At 35.9% G+C, this 20,595-nt stretch overlaps 4 protein-coding genes and 1 long non-coding RNA gene across 9 annotated transcripts; 4 read left to right on the plus strand and 1 right to left on the minus strand.

The window, feature by feature from the left end:
- The first annotated feature begins 28 nt into the window (after positions 1–28).
- On the plus strand, positions 29–921 carry LOC117566356 (uncharacterized). 2 transcript variants are annotated; one of them, XM_034245843.2, is made up of 2 exons: positions 29–347; positions 406–921. In XM_034245843.2, exons 1-2 carry the CDS (start codon positions 65–67, stop codon positions 624–626), a joined length of 504 nt encoding a protein of 167 aa, XP_034101734.1. In that variant the 5' UTR covers positions 29–64; the 3' UTR covers positions 627–921. The 2 variants fall into 2 exon arrangements, with proteins under 2 accessions (XP_034101734.1, XP_034101735.1); XM_034245844.2 differs by having other exon boundaries at positions 433–921.
- Positions 922–1,307: 386 nt separating this feature from the next.
- On the plus strand, positions 1,308–8,956 carry LOC117566357 (uncharacterized). Of its 3 annotated transcripts, none has more exons than XM_034245845.2 (4): positions 1,308–1,424; positions 4,674–4,838; positions 5,106–5,273; positions 6,880–8,956. In XM_034245845.2, exons 2-4 carry the CDS (start codon positions 4,781–4,783, stop codon positions 7,113–7,115), a joined length of 462 nt encoding a protein of 153 aa, XP_034101736.1. In that variant the 5' UTR covers positions 1,308–1,424; positions 4,674–4,780; the 3' UTR covers positions 7,116–8,956. The 3 variants fall into 3 exon arrangements, with proteins under 3 accessions (XP_034101736.1, XP_034101737.1, XP_051859400.1); XM_034245846.2 differs by lacking the exon at positions 1,308–1,424 and adding an exon at positions 1,462–1,571; XM_052003440.1 differs by lacking the exon at positions 1,308–1,424 and adding an exon at positions 1,581–1,598.
- A 1,212-nt stretch (positions 8,957–10,168) lies between these two features.
- Positions 10,169–13,811, plus strand: LOC127565496 (uncharacterized). Its single transcript, XR_007954799.1, has 3 exons — positions 10,169–10,596; positions 11,883–12,450; positions 13,232–13,811. It is a non-coding gene; the product is annotated as an uncharacterized LOC127565496 (long non-coding RNA).
- On the minus strand, positions 13,533–17,612 carry LOC117572208 (ankyrin repeat domain-containing protein 13C). The gene is given in 4 exon segments (XM_034254877.2): positions 13,533–16,203; positions 16,205–16,360; positions 16,362–17,425; positions 17,499–17,612. Coding segments are annotated over 3 exon segments (1,635 nt in total). The 5' UTR covers positions 17,181–17,425; positions 17,499–17,612; the 3' UTR covers positions 13,533–15,543.
- Positions 17,613–17,670: 58 nt separating this feature from the next.
- LOC117572207 (WD and tetratricopeptide repeats protein 1) lies at positions 17,671–20,582 on the plus strand. Of its 2 annotated transcripts, none has more exons than XM_034254876.2 (3): positions 17,671–17,891; positions 17,979–18,770; positions 18,833–20,582. In XM_034254876.2, exons 2-3 carry the CDS (start codon positions 17,984–17,986, stop codon positions 20,041–20,043), a joined length of 1,998 nt encoding a protein of 665 aa, XP_034110767.1. In that variant the 5' UTR covers positions 17,671–17,891; positions 17,979–17,983; the 3' UTR covers positions 20,044–20,582. The 2 variants fall into 2 exon arrangements, with proteins under 2 accessions (XP_034110767.1, XP_034110766.1); XM_034254875.2 differs by having other exon boundaries at positions 17,671–17,885.
- The last annotated feature ends 13 nt before the right edge of the window (positions 20,583–20,595 follow it).

Here is a 20,595-nt window from a genome sequence, read left to right on the forward strand (position 1 = left end):
TATAGGCCGGAGGTTGCCAGATCGGTTAGACATTTGCTTGGAATCGCTAAACATATGTTGTACAATGTCGGCCGAGCTGCCCGAAAACCTTCAAGTTATAAAATTGGAATCATCAGCTGCATTGGGAAAGTGCAACATCAAGGAGCGCTTAAATCTACACGTAAAACGACGCTTACAACAAGAAGTCCCAGAAACTTTGCACAATGACTCTGGCTTAATCACCATAGCTAATAAACGCAGCAGGGTAACACCTATGCCAACAGTAAGGGAAATACAGAAACTACGGAAACCTTACCAAAAACGTGTAGAACGCTTGAAAACAGAAACAAACAGCAAGAGTAAAAGAGGTAAGTGCTTTTATATTTATTTGACTATATTAATCAGTCACTAAAATCATAATGTCAGCGCAAGTTGCGATTCTTTCTTCCTCAGCAGTGGACCTGGAGACATTTGACGAACCGGGGGATCATGATGCTGAATCTTTAGATTCAAAAAATTTATGTCGAGAAAGATATAAAAATGCAGATATACTTAATATAGTATTAAGTAAAAAGAAACAAGCCTTGATGAATGATCCACAGGTTCAAATGTTTTGGTCTGAAATGATGTCGGCCCTCAGAAGCTAACTTATATCGACCAAACACTGATTATTCAACTTACCTTGTTGAGGTGAAAATCGTGGGAGCTTTACTTTTTCAACACATAATAACAACCCTTAGATTTGTGTGTACTCTCTTTGCGCATGCTCAGCGAAATATCTTCAAACTGGTCGTTTTTAACCGTTTTCTAACCGTTTACCGCCTATTGCTCACATACAAAAGTTGTACAGGGCCGCCGCTTAGAACGAACATTGTCTTTTTTGGGGTTGCAACGTATTGTGATTTTCCGTCGCGTATTCTGTGTGCTTCAGAGAAATTGAATGTAAAAAAAAAGAAATTATTACAAACTTATATGTGCTAAATAAATATATTTAATTATTTAATTGCTAAATATTCATTTGTGGAAATACTGATTTCAAGTTCTTGACTATGTTATTAGATAATATATTTCTCTGTGCTTCATGACGCTTGCTATCGATTTAACAAATTTTTGCTCTTCTGCTGTTTCCTTTGGGACGCGTATTCTCTCAATCGTGTACTTTTCACCACCTCGCAGCTCTTTTATCCATCCGTAATTCGTAGCGTTTTAACTTTGTGTCTCGTCCTTGCCGTTTGCATAAAAGTGGTTCACATGGCAAACTCACCCACAGCAGCTCACTCAGCTCACTGAGCCCTTCTCAATGCTTTTCGCTTTCATTTCGGTTTGGAATCAACCTGAATAGGCCTTTCTCGGCATTTACTCAGTTCATTCAAAGGCTATTTCAATTGATAGAAACTCGCAAAGACGAGAAGTTGTCATACTCGAAATACATTTTCGCCTCTTATGTAAATATTAAAAAAAAGTTTTTCAAATCCTTTTGTAAATGTTTTCATTTAATCACATGCCATAGATATTAACTATAAAAACAAAAGTATTATATAATCGTGCAAATTCTGTGATACTGGGAGTTACTCCGCAATAAAAGTGCAAAAGTGATTACAAAACCATTTCAGCAATTAGTGTGTAAAGTTTATATTGGACATCGAACCTTAAATATAACAAAATAACAATGATATTTAGAATATTTCTTGTAAAATGCAGAAAAAAATGTATTTGCATATATAATTTGTTAACAATTGAAACAAAAACAATACGTTATATGTCTGCTTAAGTCAATCTCTTTGGAAAATTTATATTTTAAATATGTGACAAAATAATTGTTTTAGAATACGGTTGCTTATATCGACTGTCGCTATATTCTTTCATCGACAGCACGACATTGTCGCTACTATTACCATTAGTGTGTGTCCACCCGTTCCTCCCTGTTTTGGCCAGATAAATCGATATGTCCATTCGGTTCGCATTACGTTATATATGCCTGGTTTATGTTTTACCATGTTACATTACATAAGAAACTACGAAAATTTATATTTAACTCAAAAGTCATTTATCATTAAAAATTTTAAAAAGTTTTCGATATCCGGTAGCATAATTAAGTAAGAACTGAACTATGTAGGTCAGTTATTAAGCTATTATAAATTAGGTTTCGGACTCTATTTTGTCGGATTACTTTTTGGCCATTTAGTGAACTGATTTTAAATTTGCAATAGTAGTACAAAGTTTTTTTTGCTATGGGTTACATAATAGATTTTTAAGTTTTATGACTAAATATTCATATTTGTTCGTGTGTATTGCTATTTAATTTGAGCAAATAGCATACTAAAAAGTAGCACAGTGGTGTGATTGTATGACATGACAACGGCCCCTACCTTTCCAACATTATCGATTGCCATAGTTTTTCTATTTTTTCAACACAAGTTTAGTATGACAAATGTACATTCCTTATTTTTGGGTTAATAGCTTGAACCAAAATAGTTCCTTGATAGAGAGCCATGTTCAAGTAACAAAGTAACAATTATATAATGGATTAAATGCTTTAAAACTATGTAGAATATATATATAATATTATAAATTATATATTATATATAATATATTATATATAATATATAATATAATATTCTTATAGCTTTTGGCGGTCCATAGACCTCATTCCATGGAAAAGGTACTAACACCAGTACCAATCATTGTAATCCAATTAAGTGGTTAACATACATATGTATGTACGAAAAGTAGTTTGTAGGCCATTGTGCTTTTGAGTCATACATAATGACTCCACTCATGAATTGAGTGAGGAGCAAGATAGCTACTGTCGAGTGTGCTCGACTGTGAGCTACTATTCATTCTCAATAAATGATTGTTATAATACATTACAAAAAATTTACAAACAAATACTCTTTAATTATTATGTGAATTAACATAAAATTCTAAACTGCGGCTTTAAAATTAAAATTGCTTTCACAGTGCATTATTAAATCCCTATAAAGTATATACATGTTGATCAGCATTAACTTTTGAGTCGATATTGCCATATCTGCATATTTGTCTAGCCGTACGATCACCTAGGAATGATTTTCAATAAATAATTTATTTTAGCAAACAATATTCAGGTTTATTTTAGGTTGAGAGCTTTTAATATACACTTTTGGCTTTTTCGTCAATTTTTACCTTTTGAAAAAAGCAAAATTATATAAACAAGAGCACAACTACGGTTCTGGATAAATTTTTATACAGCTTTAAATAATAAAATAGTGGCAAGTCAGTTACATAATTGAATAATGAATAATGTCGAAAAGTTATGTTCCCATATGTAAAAAATAGGACAGCTATTGTTGAATGTGCCTAAAAAATTCTTAAATAGCCTGAATGTAAAACTTGGTATATCGGTACTAAATGCTAAATATACCATACGGTAAAATAGGTGGAGATAACAATAGCCTCCATGACTTCTATAATGCGTTGATATGTATCAGTTTTATATTGATATTTGCATCGTCTTGAGTTAAGCACAACTTTATTTTACATAAATTTACTTAAAAAAATATTTTTCGAGATGCAGAACTGCAGAGAAATCAAAGAAAATTTAATGAATGGGAGTAATTATCTTTCTTATTTAATCGTAAAATATAGGATTCTTGAGTTTTAAGGTTAGCAAATCTACTAAACACGAATCCACTAACGTCACAAAATTTTATTTTTTAGAAAGATATAATGCCCTTCTACCCCATGGGTAGCGGGTATAAATGTGCGAAAGTTGTCCACCGACCAAGAAAGGAAATTATGCAAAACAGGATACTGCCAGTTAATATATTTGTAGTTGTGTACCCGCTGCCCATAGGTATTACATATAACTTTGTTCCAGCTGCTTATGGATCGATGTAGCGGAATTTTTTTTTAGAAATTTGTATGCCCCCATAAGGTAGAATGGCATTATAACTTTGTGCCGGCAGGAAATGAATGTAACAGGTATAAGGAGGCATCTCCTATATTGTGCCGTCTATGGTATATTTTGAATGAGGTACTATATCGATATACCAAATATATCATTTGATATTTTTGTAGTATTCTGTAGTATTTTTTGGTATATTTTGAAAATAATTCCGCAATATTTAGCTTTTATTCAAAATCGGTAGCGGGTATCTCACAGTCGAGCACGCTGGACTGTAGCTTTCTTACTTGTTTTGTCTAATCTATGACAGCAATAGCAAACAATAAGCATTTCAAGAATATTTTTAATTAGCTTTAAATCTTTAGGCATCTGAACTGTTAGAGGCGGGTTCGCAAGGTAACTGCGTATTGAAAACGGTACATACATACATAGTATGTATTACATACATACATAGATTGACAGAGAGATTTCAAAACCGTCTAACCTAAAATCTCCCGAAGTTGGTATTCAGTTGAAATACGGCTGGTTTTTTCTATTTTAGGACATCCTTTTGGTCCTAAGGGGCAAGGGGCAGAAATGTTGAACTCTAAATATATGTTGTTAAATTGATATATTCTCACATGCCTTTTGCTTTTGACTTATTTATTTCGTAATTGTTAAGTTACGATTTGAAAAATGTCAAATTTATTGAATAATGCCATTATGATTTTTTTTTTCAAAAATTACATAATAGAGGCAATCCTAGTATAATTTTAAGTTTAACAATAAACTAAGAACTTTAACTTTGTTTATATTTTTAACATTTTAGAAAAAATATAATTAAATACATTTCCGGGAAATTAATATTATCGGACGTCAAAGCAACGCAAGCGTTAAGTCCAGTTGAAGAAAAGTATTGAAAGCAACAAATTAAATATGACGTCTTTCATCAATAAAATATTACTCTTGCTGGGGGCACTTTGCTGCATGCAAGGTAAGTAACATTTTATATTGAAATTGTATTTGTTTTATTGTGACGAAATGTGTGTACAAGTTTAGTGTAAGGTTAGTATAATTGAATGTAACTGCAAATACATACGTTCAATGAATATACATTAACTATGTACATAAGTATATACAGAGGTGCATTGAATATATACAAATGTGTGCATGTATGTAGTTATGTACATTGAATAGGTATTTATGTTATAACTATCCCATTACTAGATTTACACTTATGTACTTAACTTGATTCTTACAGTATGCACCGCCCTTATGTGCTACGACTGCAACAGCGAGTACGATCCCCGTTGTGGGGATCCTTTCGAGCCCTACTCTATTGGGGAGGTGAACTGCAGCAAGCAAGAGCCATTGGAACATCTTAAGGATAAATACAAGCCTATGCTGTGCCGCAAGACTGTGCAGAAAAGTATGTTTAAACTTAAATCTCAACTTACGTATATACTATATTTATAGTTTAAATTTAAACGGTTACCATAGTGTAAAATGGTTGTAAACTTTGTGCCTGCAGGAAACGTATGTAATAGAAAGAGACATCTCCGACCTCATAAAGTATATATATTCATGATCATCGTCAACAACCGAGACGATACCCTATATTTTATGGGGTCGGAGATGCCCCCTTCTGGATTTTACATACATAACATACATATGTACATTTCCTGCAGGCACAAAGTTATAAAGCTGGCGTTCTCTGTCACAATGCATCAAGAAAGGCACATCGCATTTTTGTGTCTACTTCACTATATTTAAGTAGCCATACAAAAACTATATGACGGGTCAACAATCAAAATGAAAGCAACGATAACGTATTTATGTATGCTATTAATGCGGAAATTTATGAATTTACAAAATGGTCATTGTTCGATGACCGCCAAAAACTGTCCTTTTCGGGTTTCCATATCAGAACTCAACTTACTAGTGGAAATCTTTATAGTTGCCGGTGACTATAACTGGAGATTTGAACTTGCGACATCTAAAGATGCGCATTGCTAATGTAAGGCCAAGCAATAAGCTAGATTGCGTCTGACCTTGCACCCTAGGTACTGGAGAAGACTCAGGACTATCGTAGCCACATCAAAGCCAAGAAAGCATTTGCTAACCATGCTTGGTTTTCCCTGAATATTAGATCCTACTCTACTATTCTGGCCGTGTGGCTGTCAATTCATAGTAAACTCTAGCAATACCAATATTGGTATCATCCAAAGAGCCAAGTCAAAGATCTTGAGAAGCATCACCAGGACACCGTGGTATATTCGAAACTAAAACATGCATCTGTATATTCAATCTGTTAGAAATGTAATAGAAACAAATAAGAAAGCTACAGTCGAGTAAGCTCGACTGTGATATACCCGCTACCCATTTGCAATAAAACCAGATTCTAAAAATATACTACGAATATATAGCAAGAATAATATATACCAAAGTATGCTTTGGTATTTGGTAAATCGATATTGTACTACATTCAAAATAAAAAATATACTTCTACAATTTTTTAATGATCGCAAAAAAAAATTCACAGGTATCATAAATGCTAGAGAATTATGTATTTATGGGGTGAGAAATGACTCCTGCCTTTTACATACATTTCCTACAGGCACATAGTTATAATACTCTTATACCCTACGAATAGCTGGAATAATGTGATTCTAAGAAAGTATTCCAAATTTATAAACTAAAAATACTAAAATATACCAAAAGGTATATTTTAAAATTAATACTGCACTACTTCGATTTTATTCTTAATGGGTAGCGGGAATTTCACAATCGAGCACTCTCGACTGTATATTTAAAGTAAATTGGAATAAAGTAAATAATTTTAATTAAAAGGATTAACTTACACTGATTAACTGAAGTGGATGACCAATCTATTGAGCTGTTTCCCAAACATCGAAAATATCCATTTTTTGAGCTCTACTGCCTATATGTATTTCATATTATTACTAGCTTACATATAAGACAATATTCCTTTTATAATTACATACATAAAATTATTAAATTGATGTAATTTTCAGTTTATGGGAAAACACGTATAGTTCGCGGCTGTGGTTATATTCCTGATGAACGCACTGATAAAGAATGTGTAAGGCGCTCTGGCACTCATGATGTATCAGCTACCTATTGCGCCTGTACCAAGGAACTATGTAACACGGCCGTTGTCGGTGCATCACAAAAGCCACTTCTTCTTGCATTGGCCGCAGGATTAACGCTGCTTGTGACAAGTCAAAGCATACGAGTTCAGACATCATAAATGTATACTTTACGAAGTTTATTTATAACATTTTTACAAATTTATTTTAAAAAGTCATCGTTTTCGTTTTTGCAATTTAATGAGTATTAGAATATAGCAAAACACTCGAAATAAAAGATAAATAAAAAATAATTTGTTTTGTCATCGTAAAAATCAGATAATTATTTAAATTTTTACATAATAACAGATACTTGTGGAATTATAATTTTGAATAACACAAATGCGTAATGACGCTTTTCTTGAAAGTGCAGACCACTAAATACTTTGCGCCCAAGTCTCTTAGGCTTGCCTAAAAAGTATTTCCACATACAAATAAAATATGTAAACAAAAAAAAAAAACAAACTATACACGAAAGCATATTATGCGTAGAAGAAAGTTTGTGAAATATATGAAAGCTTCATTGTTCGATTTCTGGCTGTATTTTCATTTAGCTTATTTAATTCAGATGTCTAATGTATGTACATTTCGGCAAAAAGGCTGTATCTGAGGTAAATGAGTATATATTGTGTTCGATAATTCAAAACATTTTAAATATATAGATGTGGTACACAAATTCACTTCTTCTATTTCATTGTATGAAACGTAAAATATGAAAATCTTTCCAGGCGCAGCACTTGTATACCATCCGTAAATATAAGGCAATAGAAGTACCTTACTTAATTAAAATTAAACTAACCTTTTATTCAGTCGTAAAGTCAAAACTGTGTAAATGAAACGGCTCAATTTATTTCTGAATAATTTGTAATCCAATTAAAAAAAAAAAACAAAATAATACACAAACAAACAACTGCCAGTATACATCTCCGCCTAATGAAAAATGTAATATGCAACTATCACGTACATAACATATGATGTCCTTGATTAAAAATAATAAATTTTTTGTGCTTGCATAAAGTTACAACTTTAATTAATTTAGAAAACCTTTATAAATAAAATTTAAAATACTGAAAATTACAAGAAAATGTATTTTGAACAGTCCTAGAAGAATATCTAAACGAAAATCTTGATATGAGACGAAACGTTAATTTATATATATATACGTATATATATTTGAGTAGAGAAAATATTACAAATAATTTGGACACAAAATCATAAGACATTTTTAAAAATTTAAATAATTTTAAAAAACGTAATGCAAGTAACAATGTTACATTCTCGTTATTTTAAAAAATAAAATCATGTAAACATTTTCAATTTAAAATTCAAGAAATGAGAAAACAAAAATTCATACACAACAAAAATTTTTTCAACTAATTCACTTCAAGTTACATACACGCAAAAAAAAGGAAATAGACAAGTAAAAAAGTAAAAATCTTCCTAAACAATAACACTATTTATAAAAAAAAAAATTATGTAGATATATGGCTTATAAAAATTGTTGAGTGTGAAAGATCTATATAAAATTTATATTAAAATTTGCACACCTGCAAGTTTATCTTTTTAGTTACAAAAATTTATATTACCTTTTATTGACAGAATATGTAGGTAAACTTAAAAAGATATGCAAATCATTGGTCATAAAACCGTAATAAAAATCGAAACTAGCCATTCTATTGCAATTTATAACAATTTAATGAAAATCCACGAAAAAATAAAATGAAATCTATATACTCTTAAAATGTAATGAATTAATAACGGTTCACAAAAATATATTAAAACTTTATTTTGAAATTGCATAAGTTTACGAATATAAGGCAATATTATTATTTAAGAGTTCATGGGAGAATTCGAACACACGTTTTATCCAATTACACCCAAAGGCTACTTTCACAATGAGATAGAAAAAATATGAAATTAATAGTTGCATCGTCACTGAGCTTTGCCTTTTTAGTAATGGGATTCTGAAATAAAATAAAATAAAATAGAAACATCATAATATACAATACATGTTTATAAAAAAAAGTACACAAGGATATAACTAAAATGTTTGTTGTTAAACAAAGTAAAATATACGCATGATGGTAAAAGTAATAAAGTGAAATTTTAACAAACTAACACAGTTGCAAAAATAATAATAATAAAATTTATTAAACTTGATAACGGTTTTGTCTGCGCTGATTAAGTCGTTATTACTATATCTTTGGTTTATGATTTTTAATTCTAACCTAAAATTATATATAATCAACATAAGAAAAAAAGTAAATAAAAATTAACAATCCAAAAACAATTTATGTAAACTTGTTAATTTTTAGTGTTTAAGTCTGTAAAGCTCCGCTTGTAGATGAAAATCAATAAATAAATGAACTACAAATCGAATATAAAAAGGAAACAAATTAAAAAATAGTCTGAACATTAAATCTCTTCGTACATTTTCTACATTTGATTGCAATCCATATAAATATTTTCAACATTTCTTTATACATATTTTCTGTATCAAAATAACGAGACGTTTATGGTTTGAGTTCATAACACATTGCTATAAATACATATTATATATTGTTATCGGTTTCTGTATAACCCATAATTTTTAGCCTTCAGAATTCACACTCAATATCTTATAGTTTATTTAGACCAAGTGCATTTACTTCAATGATGCAAGTGTTTACACCAAAACTGCATCACGCGAACAGCTGTTGAGGAATGCAAAAATCAGTGTTGTCAAAATTTGTTGAGAAAAAAAGCTGTTTTTGACGGGAAGAACGATGCAAAAAAGCTGAAAAATTAGAAAAAAAAGCTGTAAAAAAGATTATTTTTCAATTCATTGGATTCTCTATATTTTTCTGATAGTCACAAGGTGAGCGCACGAAATCGGTTATATTGAAACATATGTATAGAATTTGTACAGCAGCTGTACAATATTTGGAGAATTTTATTAAAACTATCCTGATTCTCCTCATTTTTATTGTCATATTTTCATTCAGTTCCCATAATTTTTAGGAATTTATTAGGAAGGTTATATCTATAGCAGCATTTATCAAGTCTGCGCAAGCCATAACTGTAAATACATGATTTAGAATAAAATGTATTTTCATTTTAAGTAGAAAACAACGAGTAGAAAAACGAATAGCGCTGTCGTCTTCAAAGTATTTAACGACTAGGTTTGCTTTACAACACTATACAATCGATTTGTCACTAAAAATGTTGGCAAGCATTGACAGAACAGCTATAGTAAATATTGTTCCATAATTTTGGGCAAATAGAAAAAAAATCTAAAAAAAAGCATTTAAGTAAAAAAAAGCCAGAATTCCCGCTGCCCGCTGTTTGCAATTTTTTCAAGCAAATGGCATTTGGAAAAAGCCAGTTTTGACGGGAAAAAAGCGACTCTGGCAACACTGGCAAGAATAAACAGCAGGAAGAGGAAGAATATCAAAGGCAATTGAAACAAATCAACCGAAAATTAGCAATTTAATAAAATAAGCGACACTGAGGTCATACAAAAAATATAAGTGGTCGGAGATGCCTCGATCTATCTGTTACATACATTTCCTGCCGGCATAAAGTTATAATACGCTTCTACCCTATGGGTAGCGGGTATAAAAAGTGAGCATATCTTTCTGTAGTAAGAACTTGTTTTAATATAAAAGGTCCAGTATAAAGTAAAAGTTGTCTAAGCTCTCTTTCCTTCCATCTCACAAGATCTTTCAATGTTCGAGGTTTTCTTTTAAATTCCCCTATCATGTTACATATGTCCATTAAAATCAACTCTTTTAAAATCAATTCGATTTTCCACGATGTTAAAGAAAAGTCTGCCCCCTTTTTCTTATCCATGCATTCAGTAATGTCCGCATCACACCTAAACATATAACGTGCATGTAATCTAAGGAGCAATATAATATCAAAATTTAGCATTTCTAATGGTAATTGCTTTAAGTGATGTTTTGGCTGAGCTCTGTTTCTGAAGGAATAATTAGTTCTAGGTGAATTGGTGGTTTCTGGTGGAAAAATAAAACGATGTTTATTCATTTGTCCTTTTTGCGTTCACCGGCCACATGTATTGTATCCACTAAGTCACTTAGTTCTCAAAATATAAGACTTTGCCGGTGCATCCATTACGAAACCGCGAACAGAAATTTGATACAAATTATTAGAAAACAAAAACTCTCTTGCATAACAATTTTTATCTCAGAAATAAATTCTTGTAAGTAATCCATCGCGCAACTTGGCTTAGAAGTTTCTTTACGCCAACAAGAAAAACATAGGGTGTGTCTACAACGCTGGCCAATATTGGACAAACTTGTTTGGAGCTGCTTTTGAATAAGGAAAGTCCATCAATACCGAACTTCAAAACCAAGTTCGGTGACTTCCAATCTTGTACTGTCAAAAAGTCCGTTAGTCCGCAATTTACTCCATGGTGTATGTAAATTCCTTCTTCAACTGTTCTCTGAGTAACACAGCCAGGATACTTCAAAATGGTTCCATCGTCATTTGGCACTGTTAAGTTCTTCATTTGTGTCATCTGCCATGTATTCATTTTTTCTTAATGCAGACAACACATTATCTTTACTTAATAATTGTTTGACTTGTTTTTTTGCCAATTTCCTAATATTTTTGTCGCTGAGCTCATAAAGTTACTAAAACTAGGTTTCAAAATGCAGCACATTACAGCAACCATTCAAATTTGGTGAAAAGTACCGTTTGAAAAAGAACAACGAGAGCCCGCGATTAAGCTCCAAGTTCTCTCACCGAATGTTAATGCCAAGCAAGAAATAATCTCAATTCATTCATCGGGATGATCAATTTTCGATTTACATTTGTTGCTTTTGCTATTTTATAAATCGTATTTGAAGACCATTTACGACTCATTTTCGATATTCAATATTTTGCAGATTTTTACAATATCCAAAATTTTGCCGATTTTTTCATTTCAACGCCTCGAAAAAGACTCGTCAAAGCAGTAAAAAACATTCGTAAATGTCAACAATTAGGGCCACTAGCAACCTTGCGGAAGAAAGTGTAAAGAGCACCAACCAAAACCTCTAACCTAGGGTTCCGAGTAACACTTCAACCGTGAACTCCGCTTCTAACTGTCCACCTCTTAATCAAAACACGACAATTGACCTGATGGACCCGATGGACATATTCGCGTTCTTAAGTGTACCAGACCAGACTCGATTCATGAAAGTTTACGACGGAAATCCTGAAGACCTTAGTGACTTAATTTTCAACGTCAAAGGAATTTTACTATTCATATGAGGAACGGATCAGACCCCCTATGGGCAGATGCTCCTTAGAGCAATTAGTAACAAAATTGAAGAAAAAGCCAACGACATTCTAAAAGAAGTAGGAGTAACCTTGAACTGAGACGACATTAAAGAGACCTTACTTACGCACTGCACGGACAAAAGAGACGAACCTACTCTTATGTGCGAATTACACGGACTTATATAAAAACAAGTATGTATCCATTTATTTTTACAATTTTTTCAATTTCCAAAATTTTGCTGATTTTTACATTTTATTAAATTTCAAAATTTTGCCAATTTTTAAATTTTTTCAATTTCTAAAATTTAGCCGATTTTAAAATTTTTTTTTTTAATTTTCAAATTTTGCTGGTTTTTACAATTTTTAAAAAATTTAGCCGTTTTTACAATTTTTTCAATTCTCAAAATTTTGCCAATTTTTTAAATTTGGCAGATTTTTACATTTTTTTCAATTTGATTCCTCGCCTTGTTGCTTGAATGCTTATGTTCCATGATGCTTGCGCCCGGTAGAATGCTGTCAAGCGTGCGTCAACGAGGACAACGGAAAGTCACAGTGATAGGCATTGGGTTCCGTCGTGCCGTGCTGTTTTACCTTGCGCTTCACCGCATCGGTGTAAATTTGGCCAGCCAAGCGTTGGTGTAACGATCATGTGCCTTGGATTCGTAATAATCGCGTGCGTTGTTTATTGAGATTATTTGCAAAGCTGGCAGGAAAGCGTCATTATCAGTTTGTTTAGCTCATCGGGATAACTTTCTTCTCGTCACTGTAACATAATAAGCGCCCGATTGCATTTGTATCGTTGCTGCAGGAGCAGAAGCGGATGCTGCATTGCTGTCGTGTTTTCTGCCTAACTATGCACAACATTCGACTTTGAAAAAATTAGATTGTTAATATTTTGATAAAGATAAATTATAAGTAATACTCAGCAGTTCATTCATTTTTTGCAATTGACATCAAATTTTGTGTATTTCAGTCAAAGGAAGAAAACGCTCAACGGGTAATACGCTGTTAGACTGACCTCCATCATCATTAAATAGAATTTCCGGCGGCATCATTCTATAAGCGGCTATGAGTAAGAGAGAAACGGCTAATAGAACCACATCAGTGTAGCAGATGTACTTGTTATAAATAGGGTTTAAAATGGACCAAGCTTTCAAATGCCACTCAATAATCGATATTGACTGCCTTGAATTAATGTTAAATTAGTGCTGCACAAAAGTGGGCGCACATTTTAGATAACTTAGATAATCGTTTTTTGATAAAACTGTTTTATTCTTGTTGCTTTCGTGTTACAGTTTACAGGTTTGTTTGTGTATTTGTGTTTACATTACAGAGCGTTTATAAATGCTCACGGGTTACATTTAAATATGTTTTGTATCAACTAGAAAAAGTTACCTATATTAGGATTGATTGTGTGTTTTAAAAATATCTTTCGCATTCTCTGTGTGATAATATTGGGTTTCATTTATTTATATTGATATTGGGATAATATTTCCCTAGCGGTATTGTGGTTACATAGCAAATTTGTGCTTTCTACACAATAAACAATAACATTTTTGTGGAAAAAAACATAATAATAAATAAGCATAAATATTATGGGCTATCAATGCGGATTAAGTGGTAAAAGTTGTAGCGCTAGCCACATGTTAATAAACAAAATAGTATATACAATACACACATACGAAGTAAAATAAATAAATGCATGAATGAAATTGGAACTATCTGTGTACATAAAGTTGTTTATATTCTGAAGCTGTCTAACTTTTTGTGACCTCGAAAATACTTTTGTTGGTTATGAAACTTTGTTTAGGAAACGATTAGCGGACGATTGTTTTAGCTTAATACATAAATAACTTAGATAGTAGACATTTGTTATTTAACTATTACTAGGCAAACATCATGGTATACTCTTTCGTATGACAAATGGTATTATAAGTAGATCATCCTTAAAATCATCATTAAATTAGTTTGATGGAAAGAGTAAAAGAGCTTTCAAGTGGCATGTTTTTCGGTTTCGTAAATACATATTTACGATGTTATTACTTAGCTTAAAACAAAATTGAAAATTGCACTAAATATTACAAAAAAATGAACATATAATACGAAAAAATAATATACAATTGCGTATACAACTTTGTTGAATATCGCTCGCTCTACAAATGATAATAAATCAACAACTGATAATTAAATCGACTACATTTTGATATTGTTTGTGATTAACTGATGAGAAAGTTGATTCTTGATTGACGATATTTGAAAATGAAAATGTGTTTTGCTAGCCACTTGACAGTGTTTTATTATCACTGCTGCCAGAACTGAATCATTACGCCAGATAAAGAAAAGTGGACGGGAGCAAAAGCACGAGTCACGATTAGATACTTTTTTTTAACCATGACAAATCTGTGCAGAATGTTATTAAGTTAAGTCAAATCACATAAACTCATCAGCCTAGTGCAACAATAAATATAATAAAGTGTTACAAAAAATGAAGGTAAAAACATGAACCTTAACAAATGTACGAAAGTTATAGTCGATTATATTCGACTTTGAGATACACGGTACCCATAGCTATGAAAGCAATATACAAAATATGATAGGGAAGTGTAATAAAGGGTATTGATCTGAAGATTACAAGGTTATTAACTTTCAACTGAGTTTTAGAAATGCACAACACTTGATTGTTCTCATATAAGTTGACTAAAAATTATTCAGGAAGACAGACAGACCGAGGTTATGGGATACTTACTTGAATGATCTCCCTTACCTACATATGTATAAACTAAAATATTTAGCTTGCTTTGGGTACCGAGTATAATCGGTATTGCGACAATGACACTTGTTAGGGATTGATCAGCGTTACAACATATGAAATACAGTTAGTTAAATCGACACACAGGTGTCCAAAACAAATTCAATTTGTTGTTTTCTCTTTCCTTAGTATAAAATTGCAATTTTCAGAGCGTTACATTTTAATGAACGAAATAAAAATGAAGGGGGGACACACATTCTATAATTTAACCGATTGATAATTTTGTGGTGAAAATTGCAATTTTCTTTCTGACTGTTGAAAGCAAGCGTTTGGGGGCAAGTGGGGAGTAACAAAGGGAATTGAAAGAGGACCGCCTGCCATTCTTAATCAAAGTCCGCAATGGACGTTCGATTGCTGCTATTGCCGCTTTTGCCCTTTCCGCTGCTGCTACTGCTGCTGTTGCGATTCAAATCCATCGGCTTGGCGGAGCTGGGCGTGTTGGCTGCTGATGAGGATGACGATGATTCATCGCTAGGTCATAAGTCATGGAAACGCCGCACATCCTCCCAATAGTGCGATGGTATTTCAAACAGTTTTGCGGGTATATTATCGCGAAACTCAAATTTCTGAAACGTCACTTTCGCCGTCACCGTGTGCAGCACAGGTATCTCGATCTTAACCGGAAAACCCGTGGGTAGTTTAAGTGTTACAAACTCCCGTAACTTGTTTATGTGCTTCAGCGGTGCTACCACCTCAAGCACATCGAGGAGCATGTCCACGCTGAGCGGAAAATCGGCACTCATCGCAACCGTGGCACGCAACGTTTTGTTCGATTGCTTGTGAACTGGTGTCCGACCCAGTTGCGGACATTTTCCAACGGGTGCGCTTATGTACTCCGACCAGGTGACACTTGTGGCAGGTGGCGGTTGCAACGAACTGCGACGCGGTAGCTCTGGTAATGTGAGACTGCTTCCCGTTGGTGTCGTTGCTGCATTCGAGTCAAGCTGGCCGCCGACTCCGACGCTGCCGCCTCCACTGCCACCTTTGGTGATTGTCTCGACAATGGCGCGATTCTTTTGCAAGTCCTCGTGGGACAGATGCTCTCGTCGCTTGCGCTGCTTTAACACCAGTCCCTGTATGGTATAGATCTCACATTGATACTGTCCACCAATTAATTCCTTGCGATTCGCTCTAAAAAAGCCAACCACGTTGGGCGCGCGCAAACTGTATTGTCTTGGTGGACATTTGTGTGGCCAATATATCCGTGGACATGAGTACATCCACCTCGTCTTCCATGTCGGATTCCTCGTAGCGTAAACGTTGATAGCACTGCTGTTCATTGTCCAGCAGCACTCAACGACTCGTTGGGCGGCGCTTCGCCTCGAAACAAAAACGAGATATCGCCACGATCCCATCGCATATCATTAAAGTCCACCAACGTGGTATCCAGACGCAACGATGCGCCGCATTTGTAGAGCCGGCAAATGTCTGAGGGCAAGATCCGAGAGACAAGCGGCAGCCACGACTGAAAATCCCACTTGAACTCCATATAAAAGTCCTGCATCTGTTGCAGCGCTTGCACGAGTCGTTCGCGTCGACTCTCCATGTGTTCACGCGACTGCAGCTTCAGCATGCGCAGCACTTGTGTTATGGTCTGACGATGGCCATAGCTAATGGCTTCGGCCAGCGGTGACCAGCCCTCATTGTTCTTTACCTTGACGGGCGCATTCTGGGCTAACAGGAGGCGCACACAGCAGCTTCTGCCCAGCATGACGGCCAGATGGAGCGGTGTATTGCCGTGCGTGTCTCTGGTAGCTACTTCACTGGCCGCTGTGCTCAGCAGCAAGCGACGCTGCAGCGTTCGAATGTCGTTTTCAAAAACGCTCCGATGCATTGGATACTCGACACAGTCATCGGGCAGTGGGGCAGGCTCTGGGGCAGTTTTTTTTGGTTGTTCATTTGTTATTGTTGTTGTTGTTGCTGCTGCTGGTGTTTGGGCTGTTGCTGTTGTCGTCGCCGTCGCAGTTGTTGTATCGTCATCATCGTCGTCACCCTCGCCCGCCGATTGATACTCATCTGATTCGGAATCATCATCATCGTCGCTGTTGGTCTTCTGTTTGGGTTGTTCCACCTTCTGATTCTTCTCACACTCGCCCACTTGTTCTTTGGACATGTTTCACTCACCAACGCTGTTTTAAACACACTTTGCATACAAATCGATGCTCTTTTTATAAAAGATATTTCCTATTTCGCTTGACCGTCCAAAAGAAGTGCTCTGTTTATTGATTATTATTAGCGATGGACTAAACGCAGCACTGTGTCTAACATATCGATAATGTATCTTATCGATTGGGCGCGTGTTCACTCACATTACCACGAATTTGAATGGTTTAGCTCTTGATGTAATGGCGCCAAACTCTTTTTTCTCACAATGATCAAAACAACATAAGTGATTAAAAATATATTTAATTTGACAGAAATTCAGTCTTACCATTGGAATAGCAATGGCACAATGCAAAAGTTCTTGTAGCTTGCTATTTAGCGCATATCAATGGAAATCGACCATCTCTAATGCGGCTCTTACACGGTGCATTTCCAATTTACTTGTGCATTTGTGAAACAAATTTGTTGGGATTAAAGCAATATTTGGACTGGCAAATAGAAAATGACAAGCGTGTCAAAGTGTTCTCATAAGTGTCATCCGCTTGCACTGCGAATTGTGCATTGAACGATTGCAACGTGTGTGAGCCACGCCGAGCAAAACAAAAATTAAGAGCACAAAAAAAAAACAATAAACACAGCAGGCGAGGCGAACGAGAAACTACAAAAAGGGGGCAACTGCGAACTGGGTGTAAAAGGGCAAAGCGGCAACGCAAAGGTAAAGGTAAAGGCATGGCTATAATGCAATAATAAATTGAGCAAGTTTCATAATAACAATCCTCTAAACAATTTACGCGCACAACCCAAACAGAGATAATGTCGAGCGATGAACTGCCGCTGTGGCGTACCAAGTATTCGAGTTCGCGTTATCAACGGCACGAGAGTGACAGACAGCGGACGGCCTTGAACGCCAGCTCGTTGCACTGGCAGCGTCAACAATTCGGCTGCTCGGCTGTCGATGAACAGTTGCGCCGCCGGCTCCAGGCGTCGCCCGCTTACATCGATCGCCTCGAACAGGAGACACTGCTTACCGGCCACGAGGGCTGTGTCAACTGCCTGGAGTGGACCAGCGATGGCCTGTTGCTGGCATCAGGCTCCGATGACTACAAGGTGATGATCTGGGACCCGTTTCGCAAGCGACGCGTTCAAACTATCAACACCAAGCATCTGGGTAACATATTCTCGGTTAAGTTTCTGCCCCGGCACAACAATAACATTGTGGCCACATGTGGCGCCGATAAGTTCATCTATGTCTATGATATCAATCATGGAAACGAAACGCTCTTCTCCTGCAATTGTCATCTGATGCGTGTTAAGCGCCTGGCCACCGCTCCAGATTCGCCGCACATCTTCTGGTCAGCGGGCGAAGATGGTAACATACTGCAGCTAGACATGCGGGAGCCGCATCGATGCCGAAGCACTAGCGAGGAGCAGCTGGCAAGCGGCAGCGGCGGCGTACGGTTGCTCAGCCTGTCCAGCCAAGTGGAGTCCACCACAGAGGCAAAGTGCCTGGCCATAAATCCGCGACGCACCGAGTATCTAGCTGTGGGCGCCAACGATCCCTATGCGCGTGTCTTTGATCGCCGCATGTTGCCAGACGAAGGTATAGTATTCGGATTTCTTTGGAAAATCTGTAATCCCGCGTTCATTTATTTTTCCAACCAGCCAACAGCTGTGTCTCCTATTATGCACCTGGACAAATTGTGAAGAACATAAGTCGCAACATCGAGCATGAATCTCGCACCGTTACCTATCTCACTTTTAACAATTACAACTCAACGGAGCTGCTCGTGAATATGGGATGTGAACATATCTATCGTTATGATCTGCATAATGCCACGCCGCCCATTTTCTATGAGCTGCCAGAGTACACGGCAACGCCCGTGGAAACGGACGCCGAGCAGGAGACGGACGAGCATGTGGAGACTGCAATTAGTCTGGATGCGAAGGCAGCCATCACAACATGCAAGAAAGAACAAAAACGTCGCACGCTGCCCAGCAGCATTGAGCGGCACAAGAAGCTGGGCAACGAACACTTGGGCAATGGCAAACTGCTGGCGGCAGTGGATGCCTATTCGGCTGCCTTGGCCGAGTATCCGAAAGGCGAGGTGCTTTACTTGAATCGGGCCACGGCGCTAATGCGACGCGGCTGGTTTGGGGACATCTATGCGGCGCTGCGTGATTGCCACGAGGCTTTGCGTTTGGATCCCACGTATGTGAAGGCGCATTATCGTCTGGCACATGCGTTGCTCGAGCTCCATCGACCACAGGAGGCGGAGAAGTGTCTGCAGGAGCTGATACAGCGTTTTCCTAACTTTGCCATCAATCCTGGTGTGCTGCGGCTGCACAAAAAGATACGCGAGAATCAACAGCAGCAGTCGGGTGAATTGTCGGGACAATCGTCGGAGCACGAGCCAGTGTTCATTGAGAGCGAACTTAGCTATTTGCGCTTGACAGATGATGAGTATGCGTTGCGTCGAACTGCGAAAGATTATAAGCAACGCTATGTGGGTCATTGCAACATCACCACGGACATCAAGGAGGCCAACTATTTGGGTTTTAATGGCGAGTTCATTGCCGCCGGCTCCGATGATGGCAACTTCTACATTTGGGAGGGCGAAACAGCTAAAATCCGAGCAGTCTATCGAGCGGATGGGGCGATTGTCAATTGCGTTCAGCCGCATCCGGATATCTGCATGCTAGCCACAAGTGGCATCGATAACGATATCAAGATTTGGTCACCATGCGCGCCCAGCGCCGAGGAGCGACCCAATCTAATTTGCGACGTGGCGCGTTATGTTGGCGTCAATCAAGAGAAGATGCGCACCGATCCATTCGAACTGAATACGCGCAATGCGTATTGTTTAAATAATTAAAAATATTTAAACACACTCATTTAGCATAATATACAAAAGAATCGAAACTAGTTTTCAAATTGAAATCAAAATTGCAATATAGTTCATGCAATCGCATTCATGGGCTAAAAACGAAATCTCCCCAATCATTTCTGCTAACGAATTTTGGGCAGCTTAAATAAATAATATTAGTGTAATTTGTAAGAGCCTCAAATACATTTTGTTAAAATTGTGAAAGAAATATACTAATGCATAACATAATAAATGTTATAAACGAACTCGAATGCAAATCAAATTGTCCCACACAATAATTACAATTTGTTGTATTTTTGGAATTATTCTGTTTATTTATCGTAGTTATTTAAATCTATGCTCACATGTATACATATACATACATATAAATATTTTACTTTATGTAATAATATTCAAGTATCGTTTTGTTTTCTTTTGTTTTTTTTTTATATATGTTTCATCAATTTTATGTTTACTATCATTAAAAAACTAAGTAGAATTGATAGCTTCACATGAAAGTGGCTTCACATCGCAAACGGTGAACGTTATTATTTTAAAAAT

Source organism: Drosophila albomicans, chromosome 3 (assembly GCF_009650485.2).
Source record: "Drosophila albomicans strain 15112-1751.03 chromosome 3, ASM965048v2, whole genome shotgun sequence".
In the NCBI taxonomy this organism is placed as follows: Eukaryota; Metazoa; Arthropoda; class Insecta; order Diptera; family Drosophilidae; genus Drosophila; species Drosophila albomicans.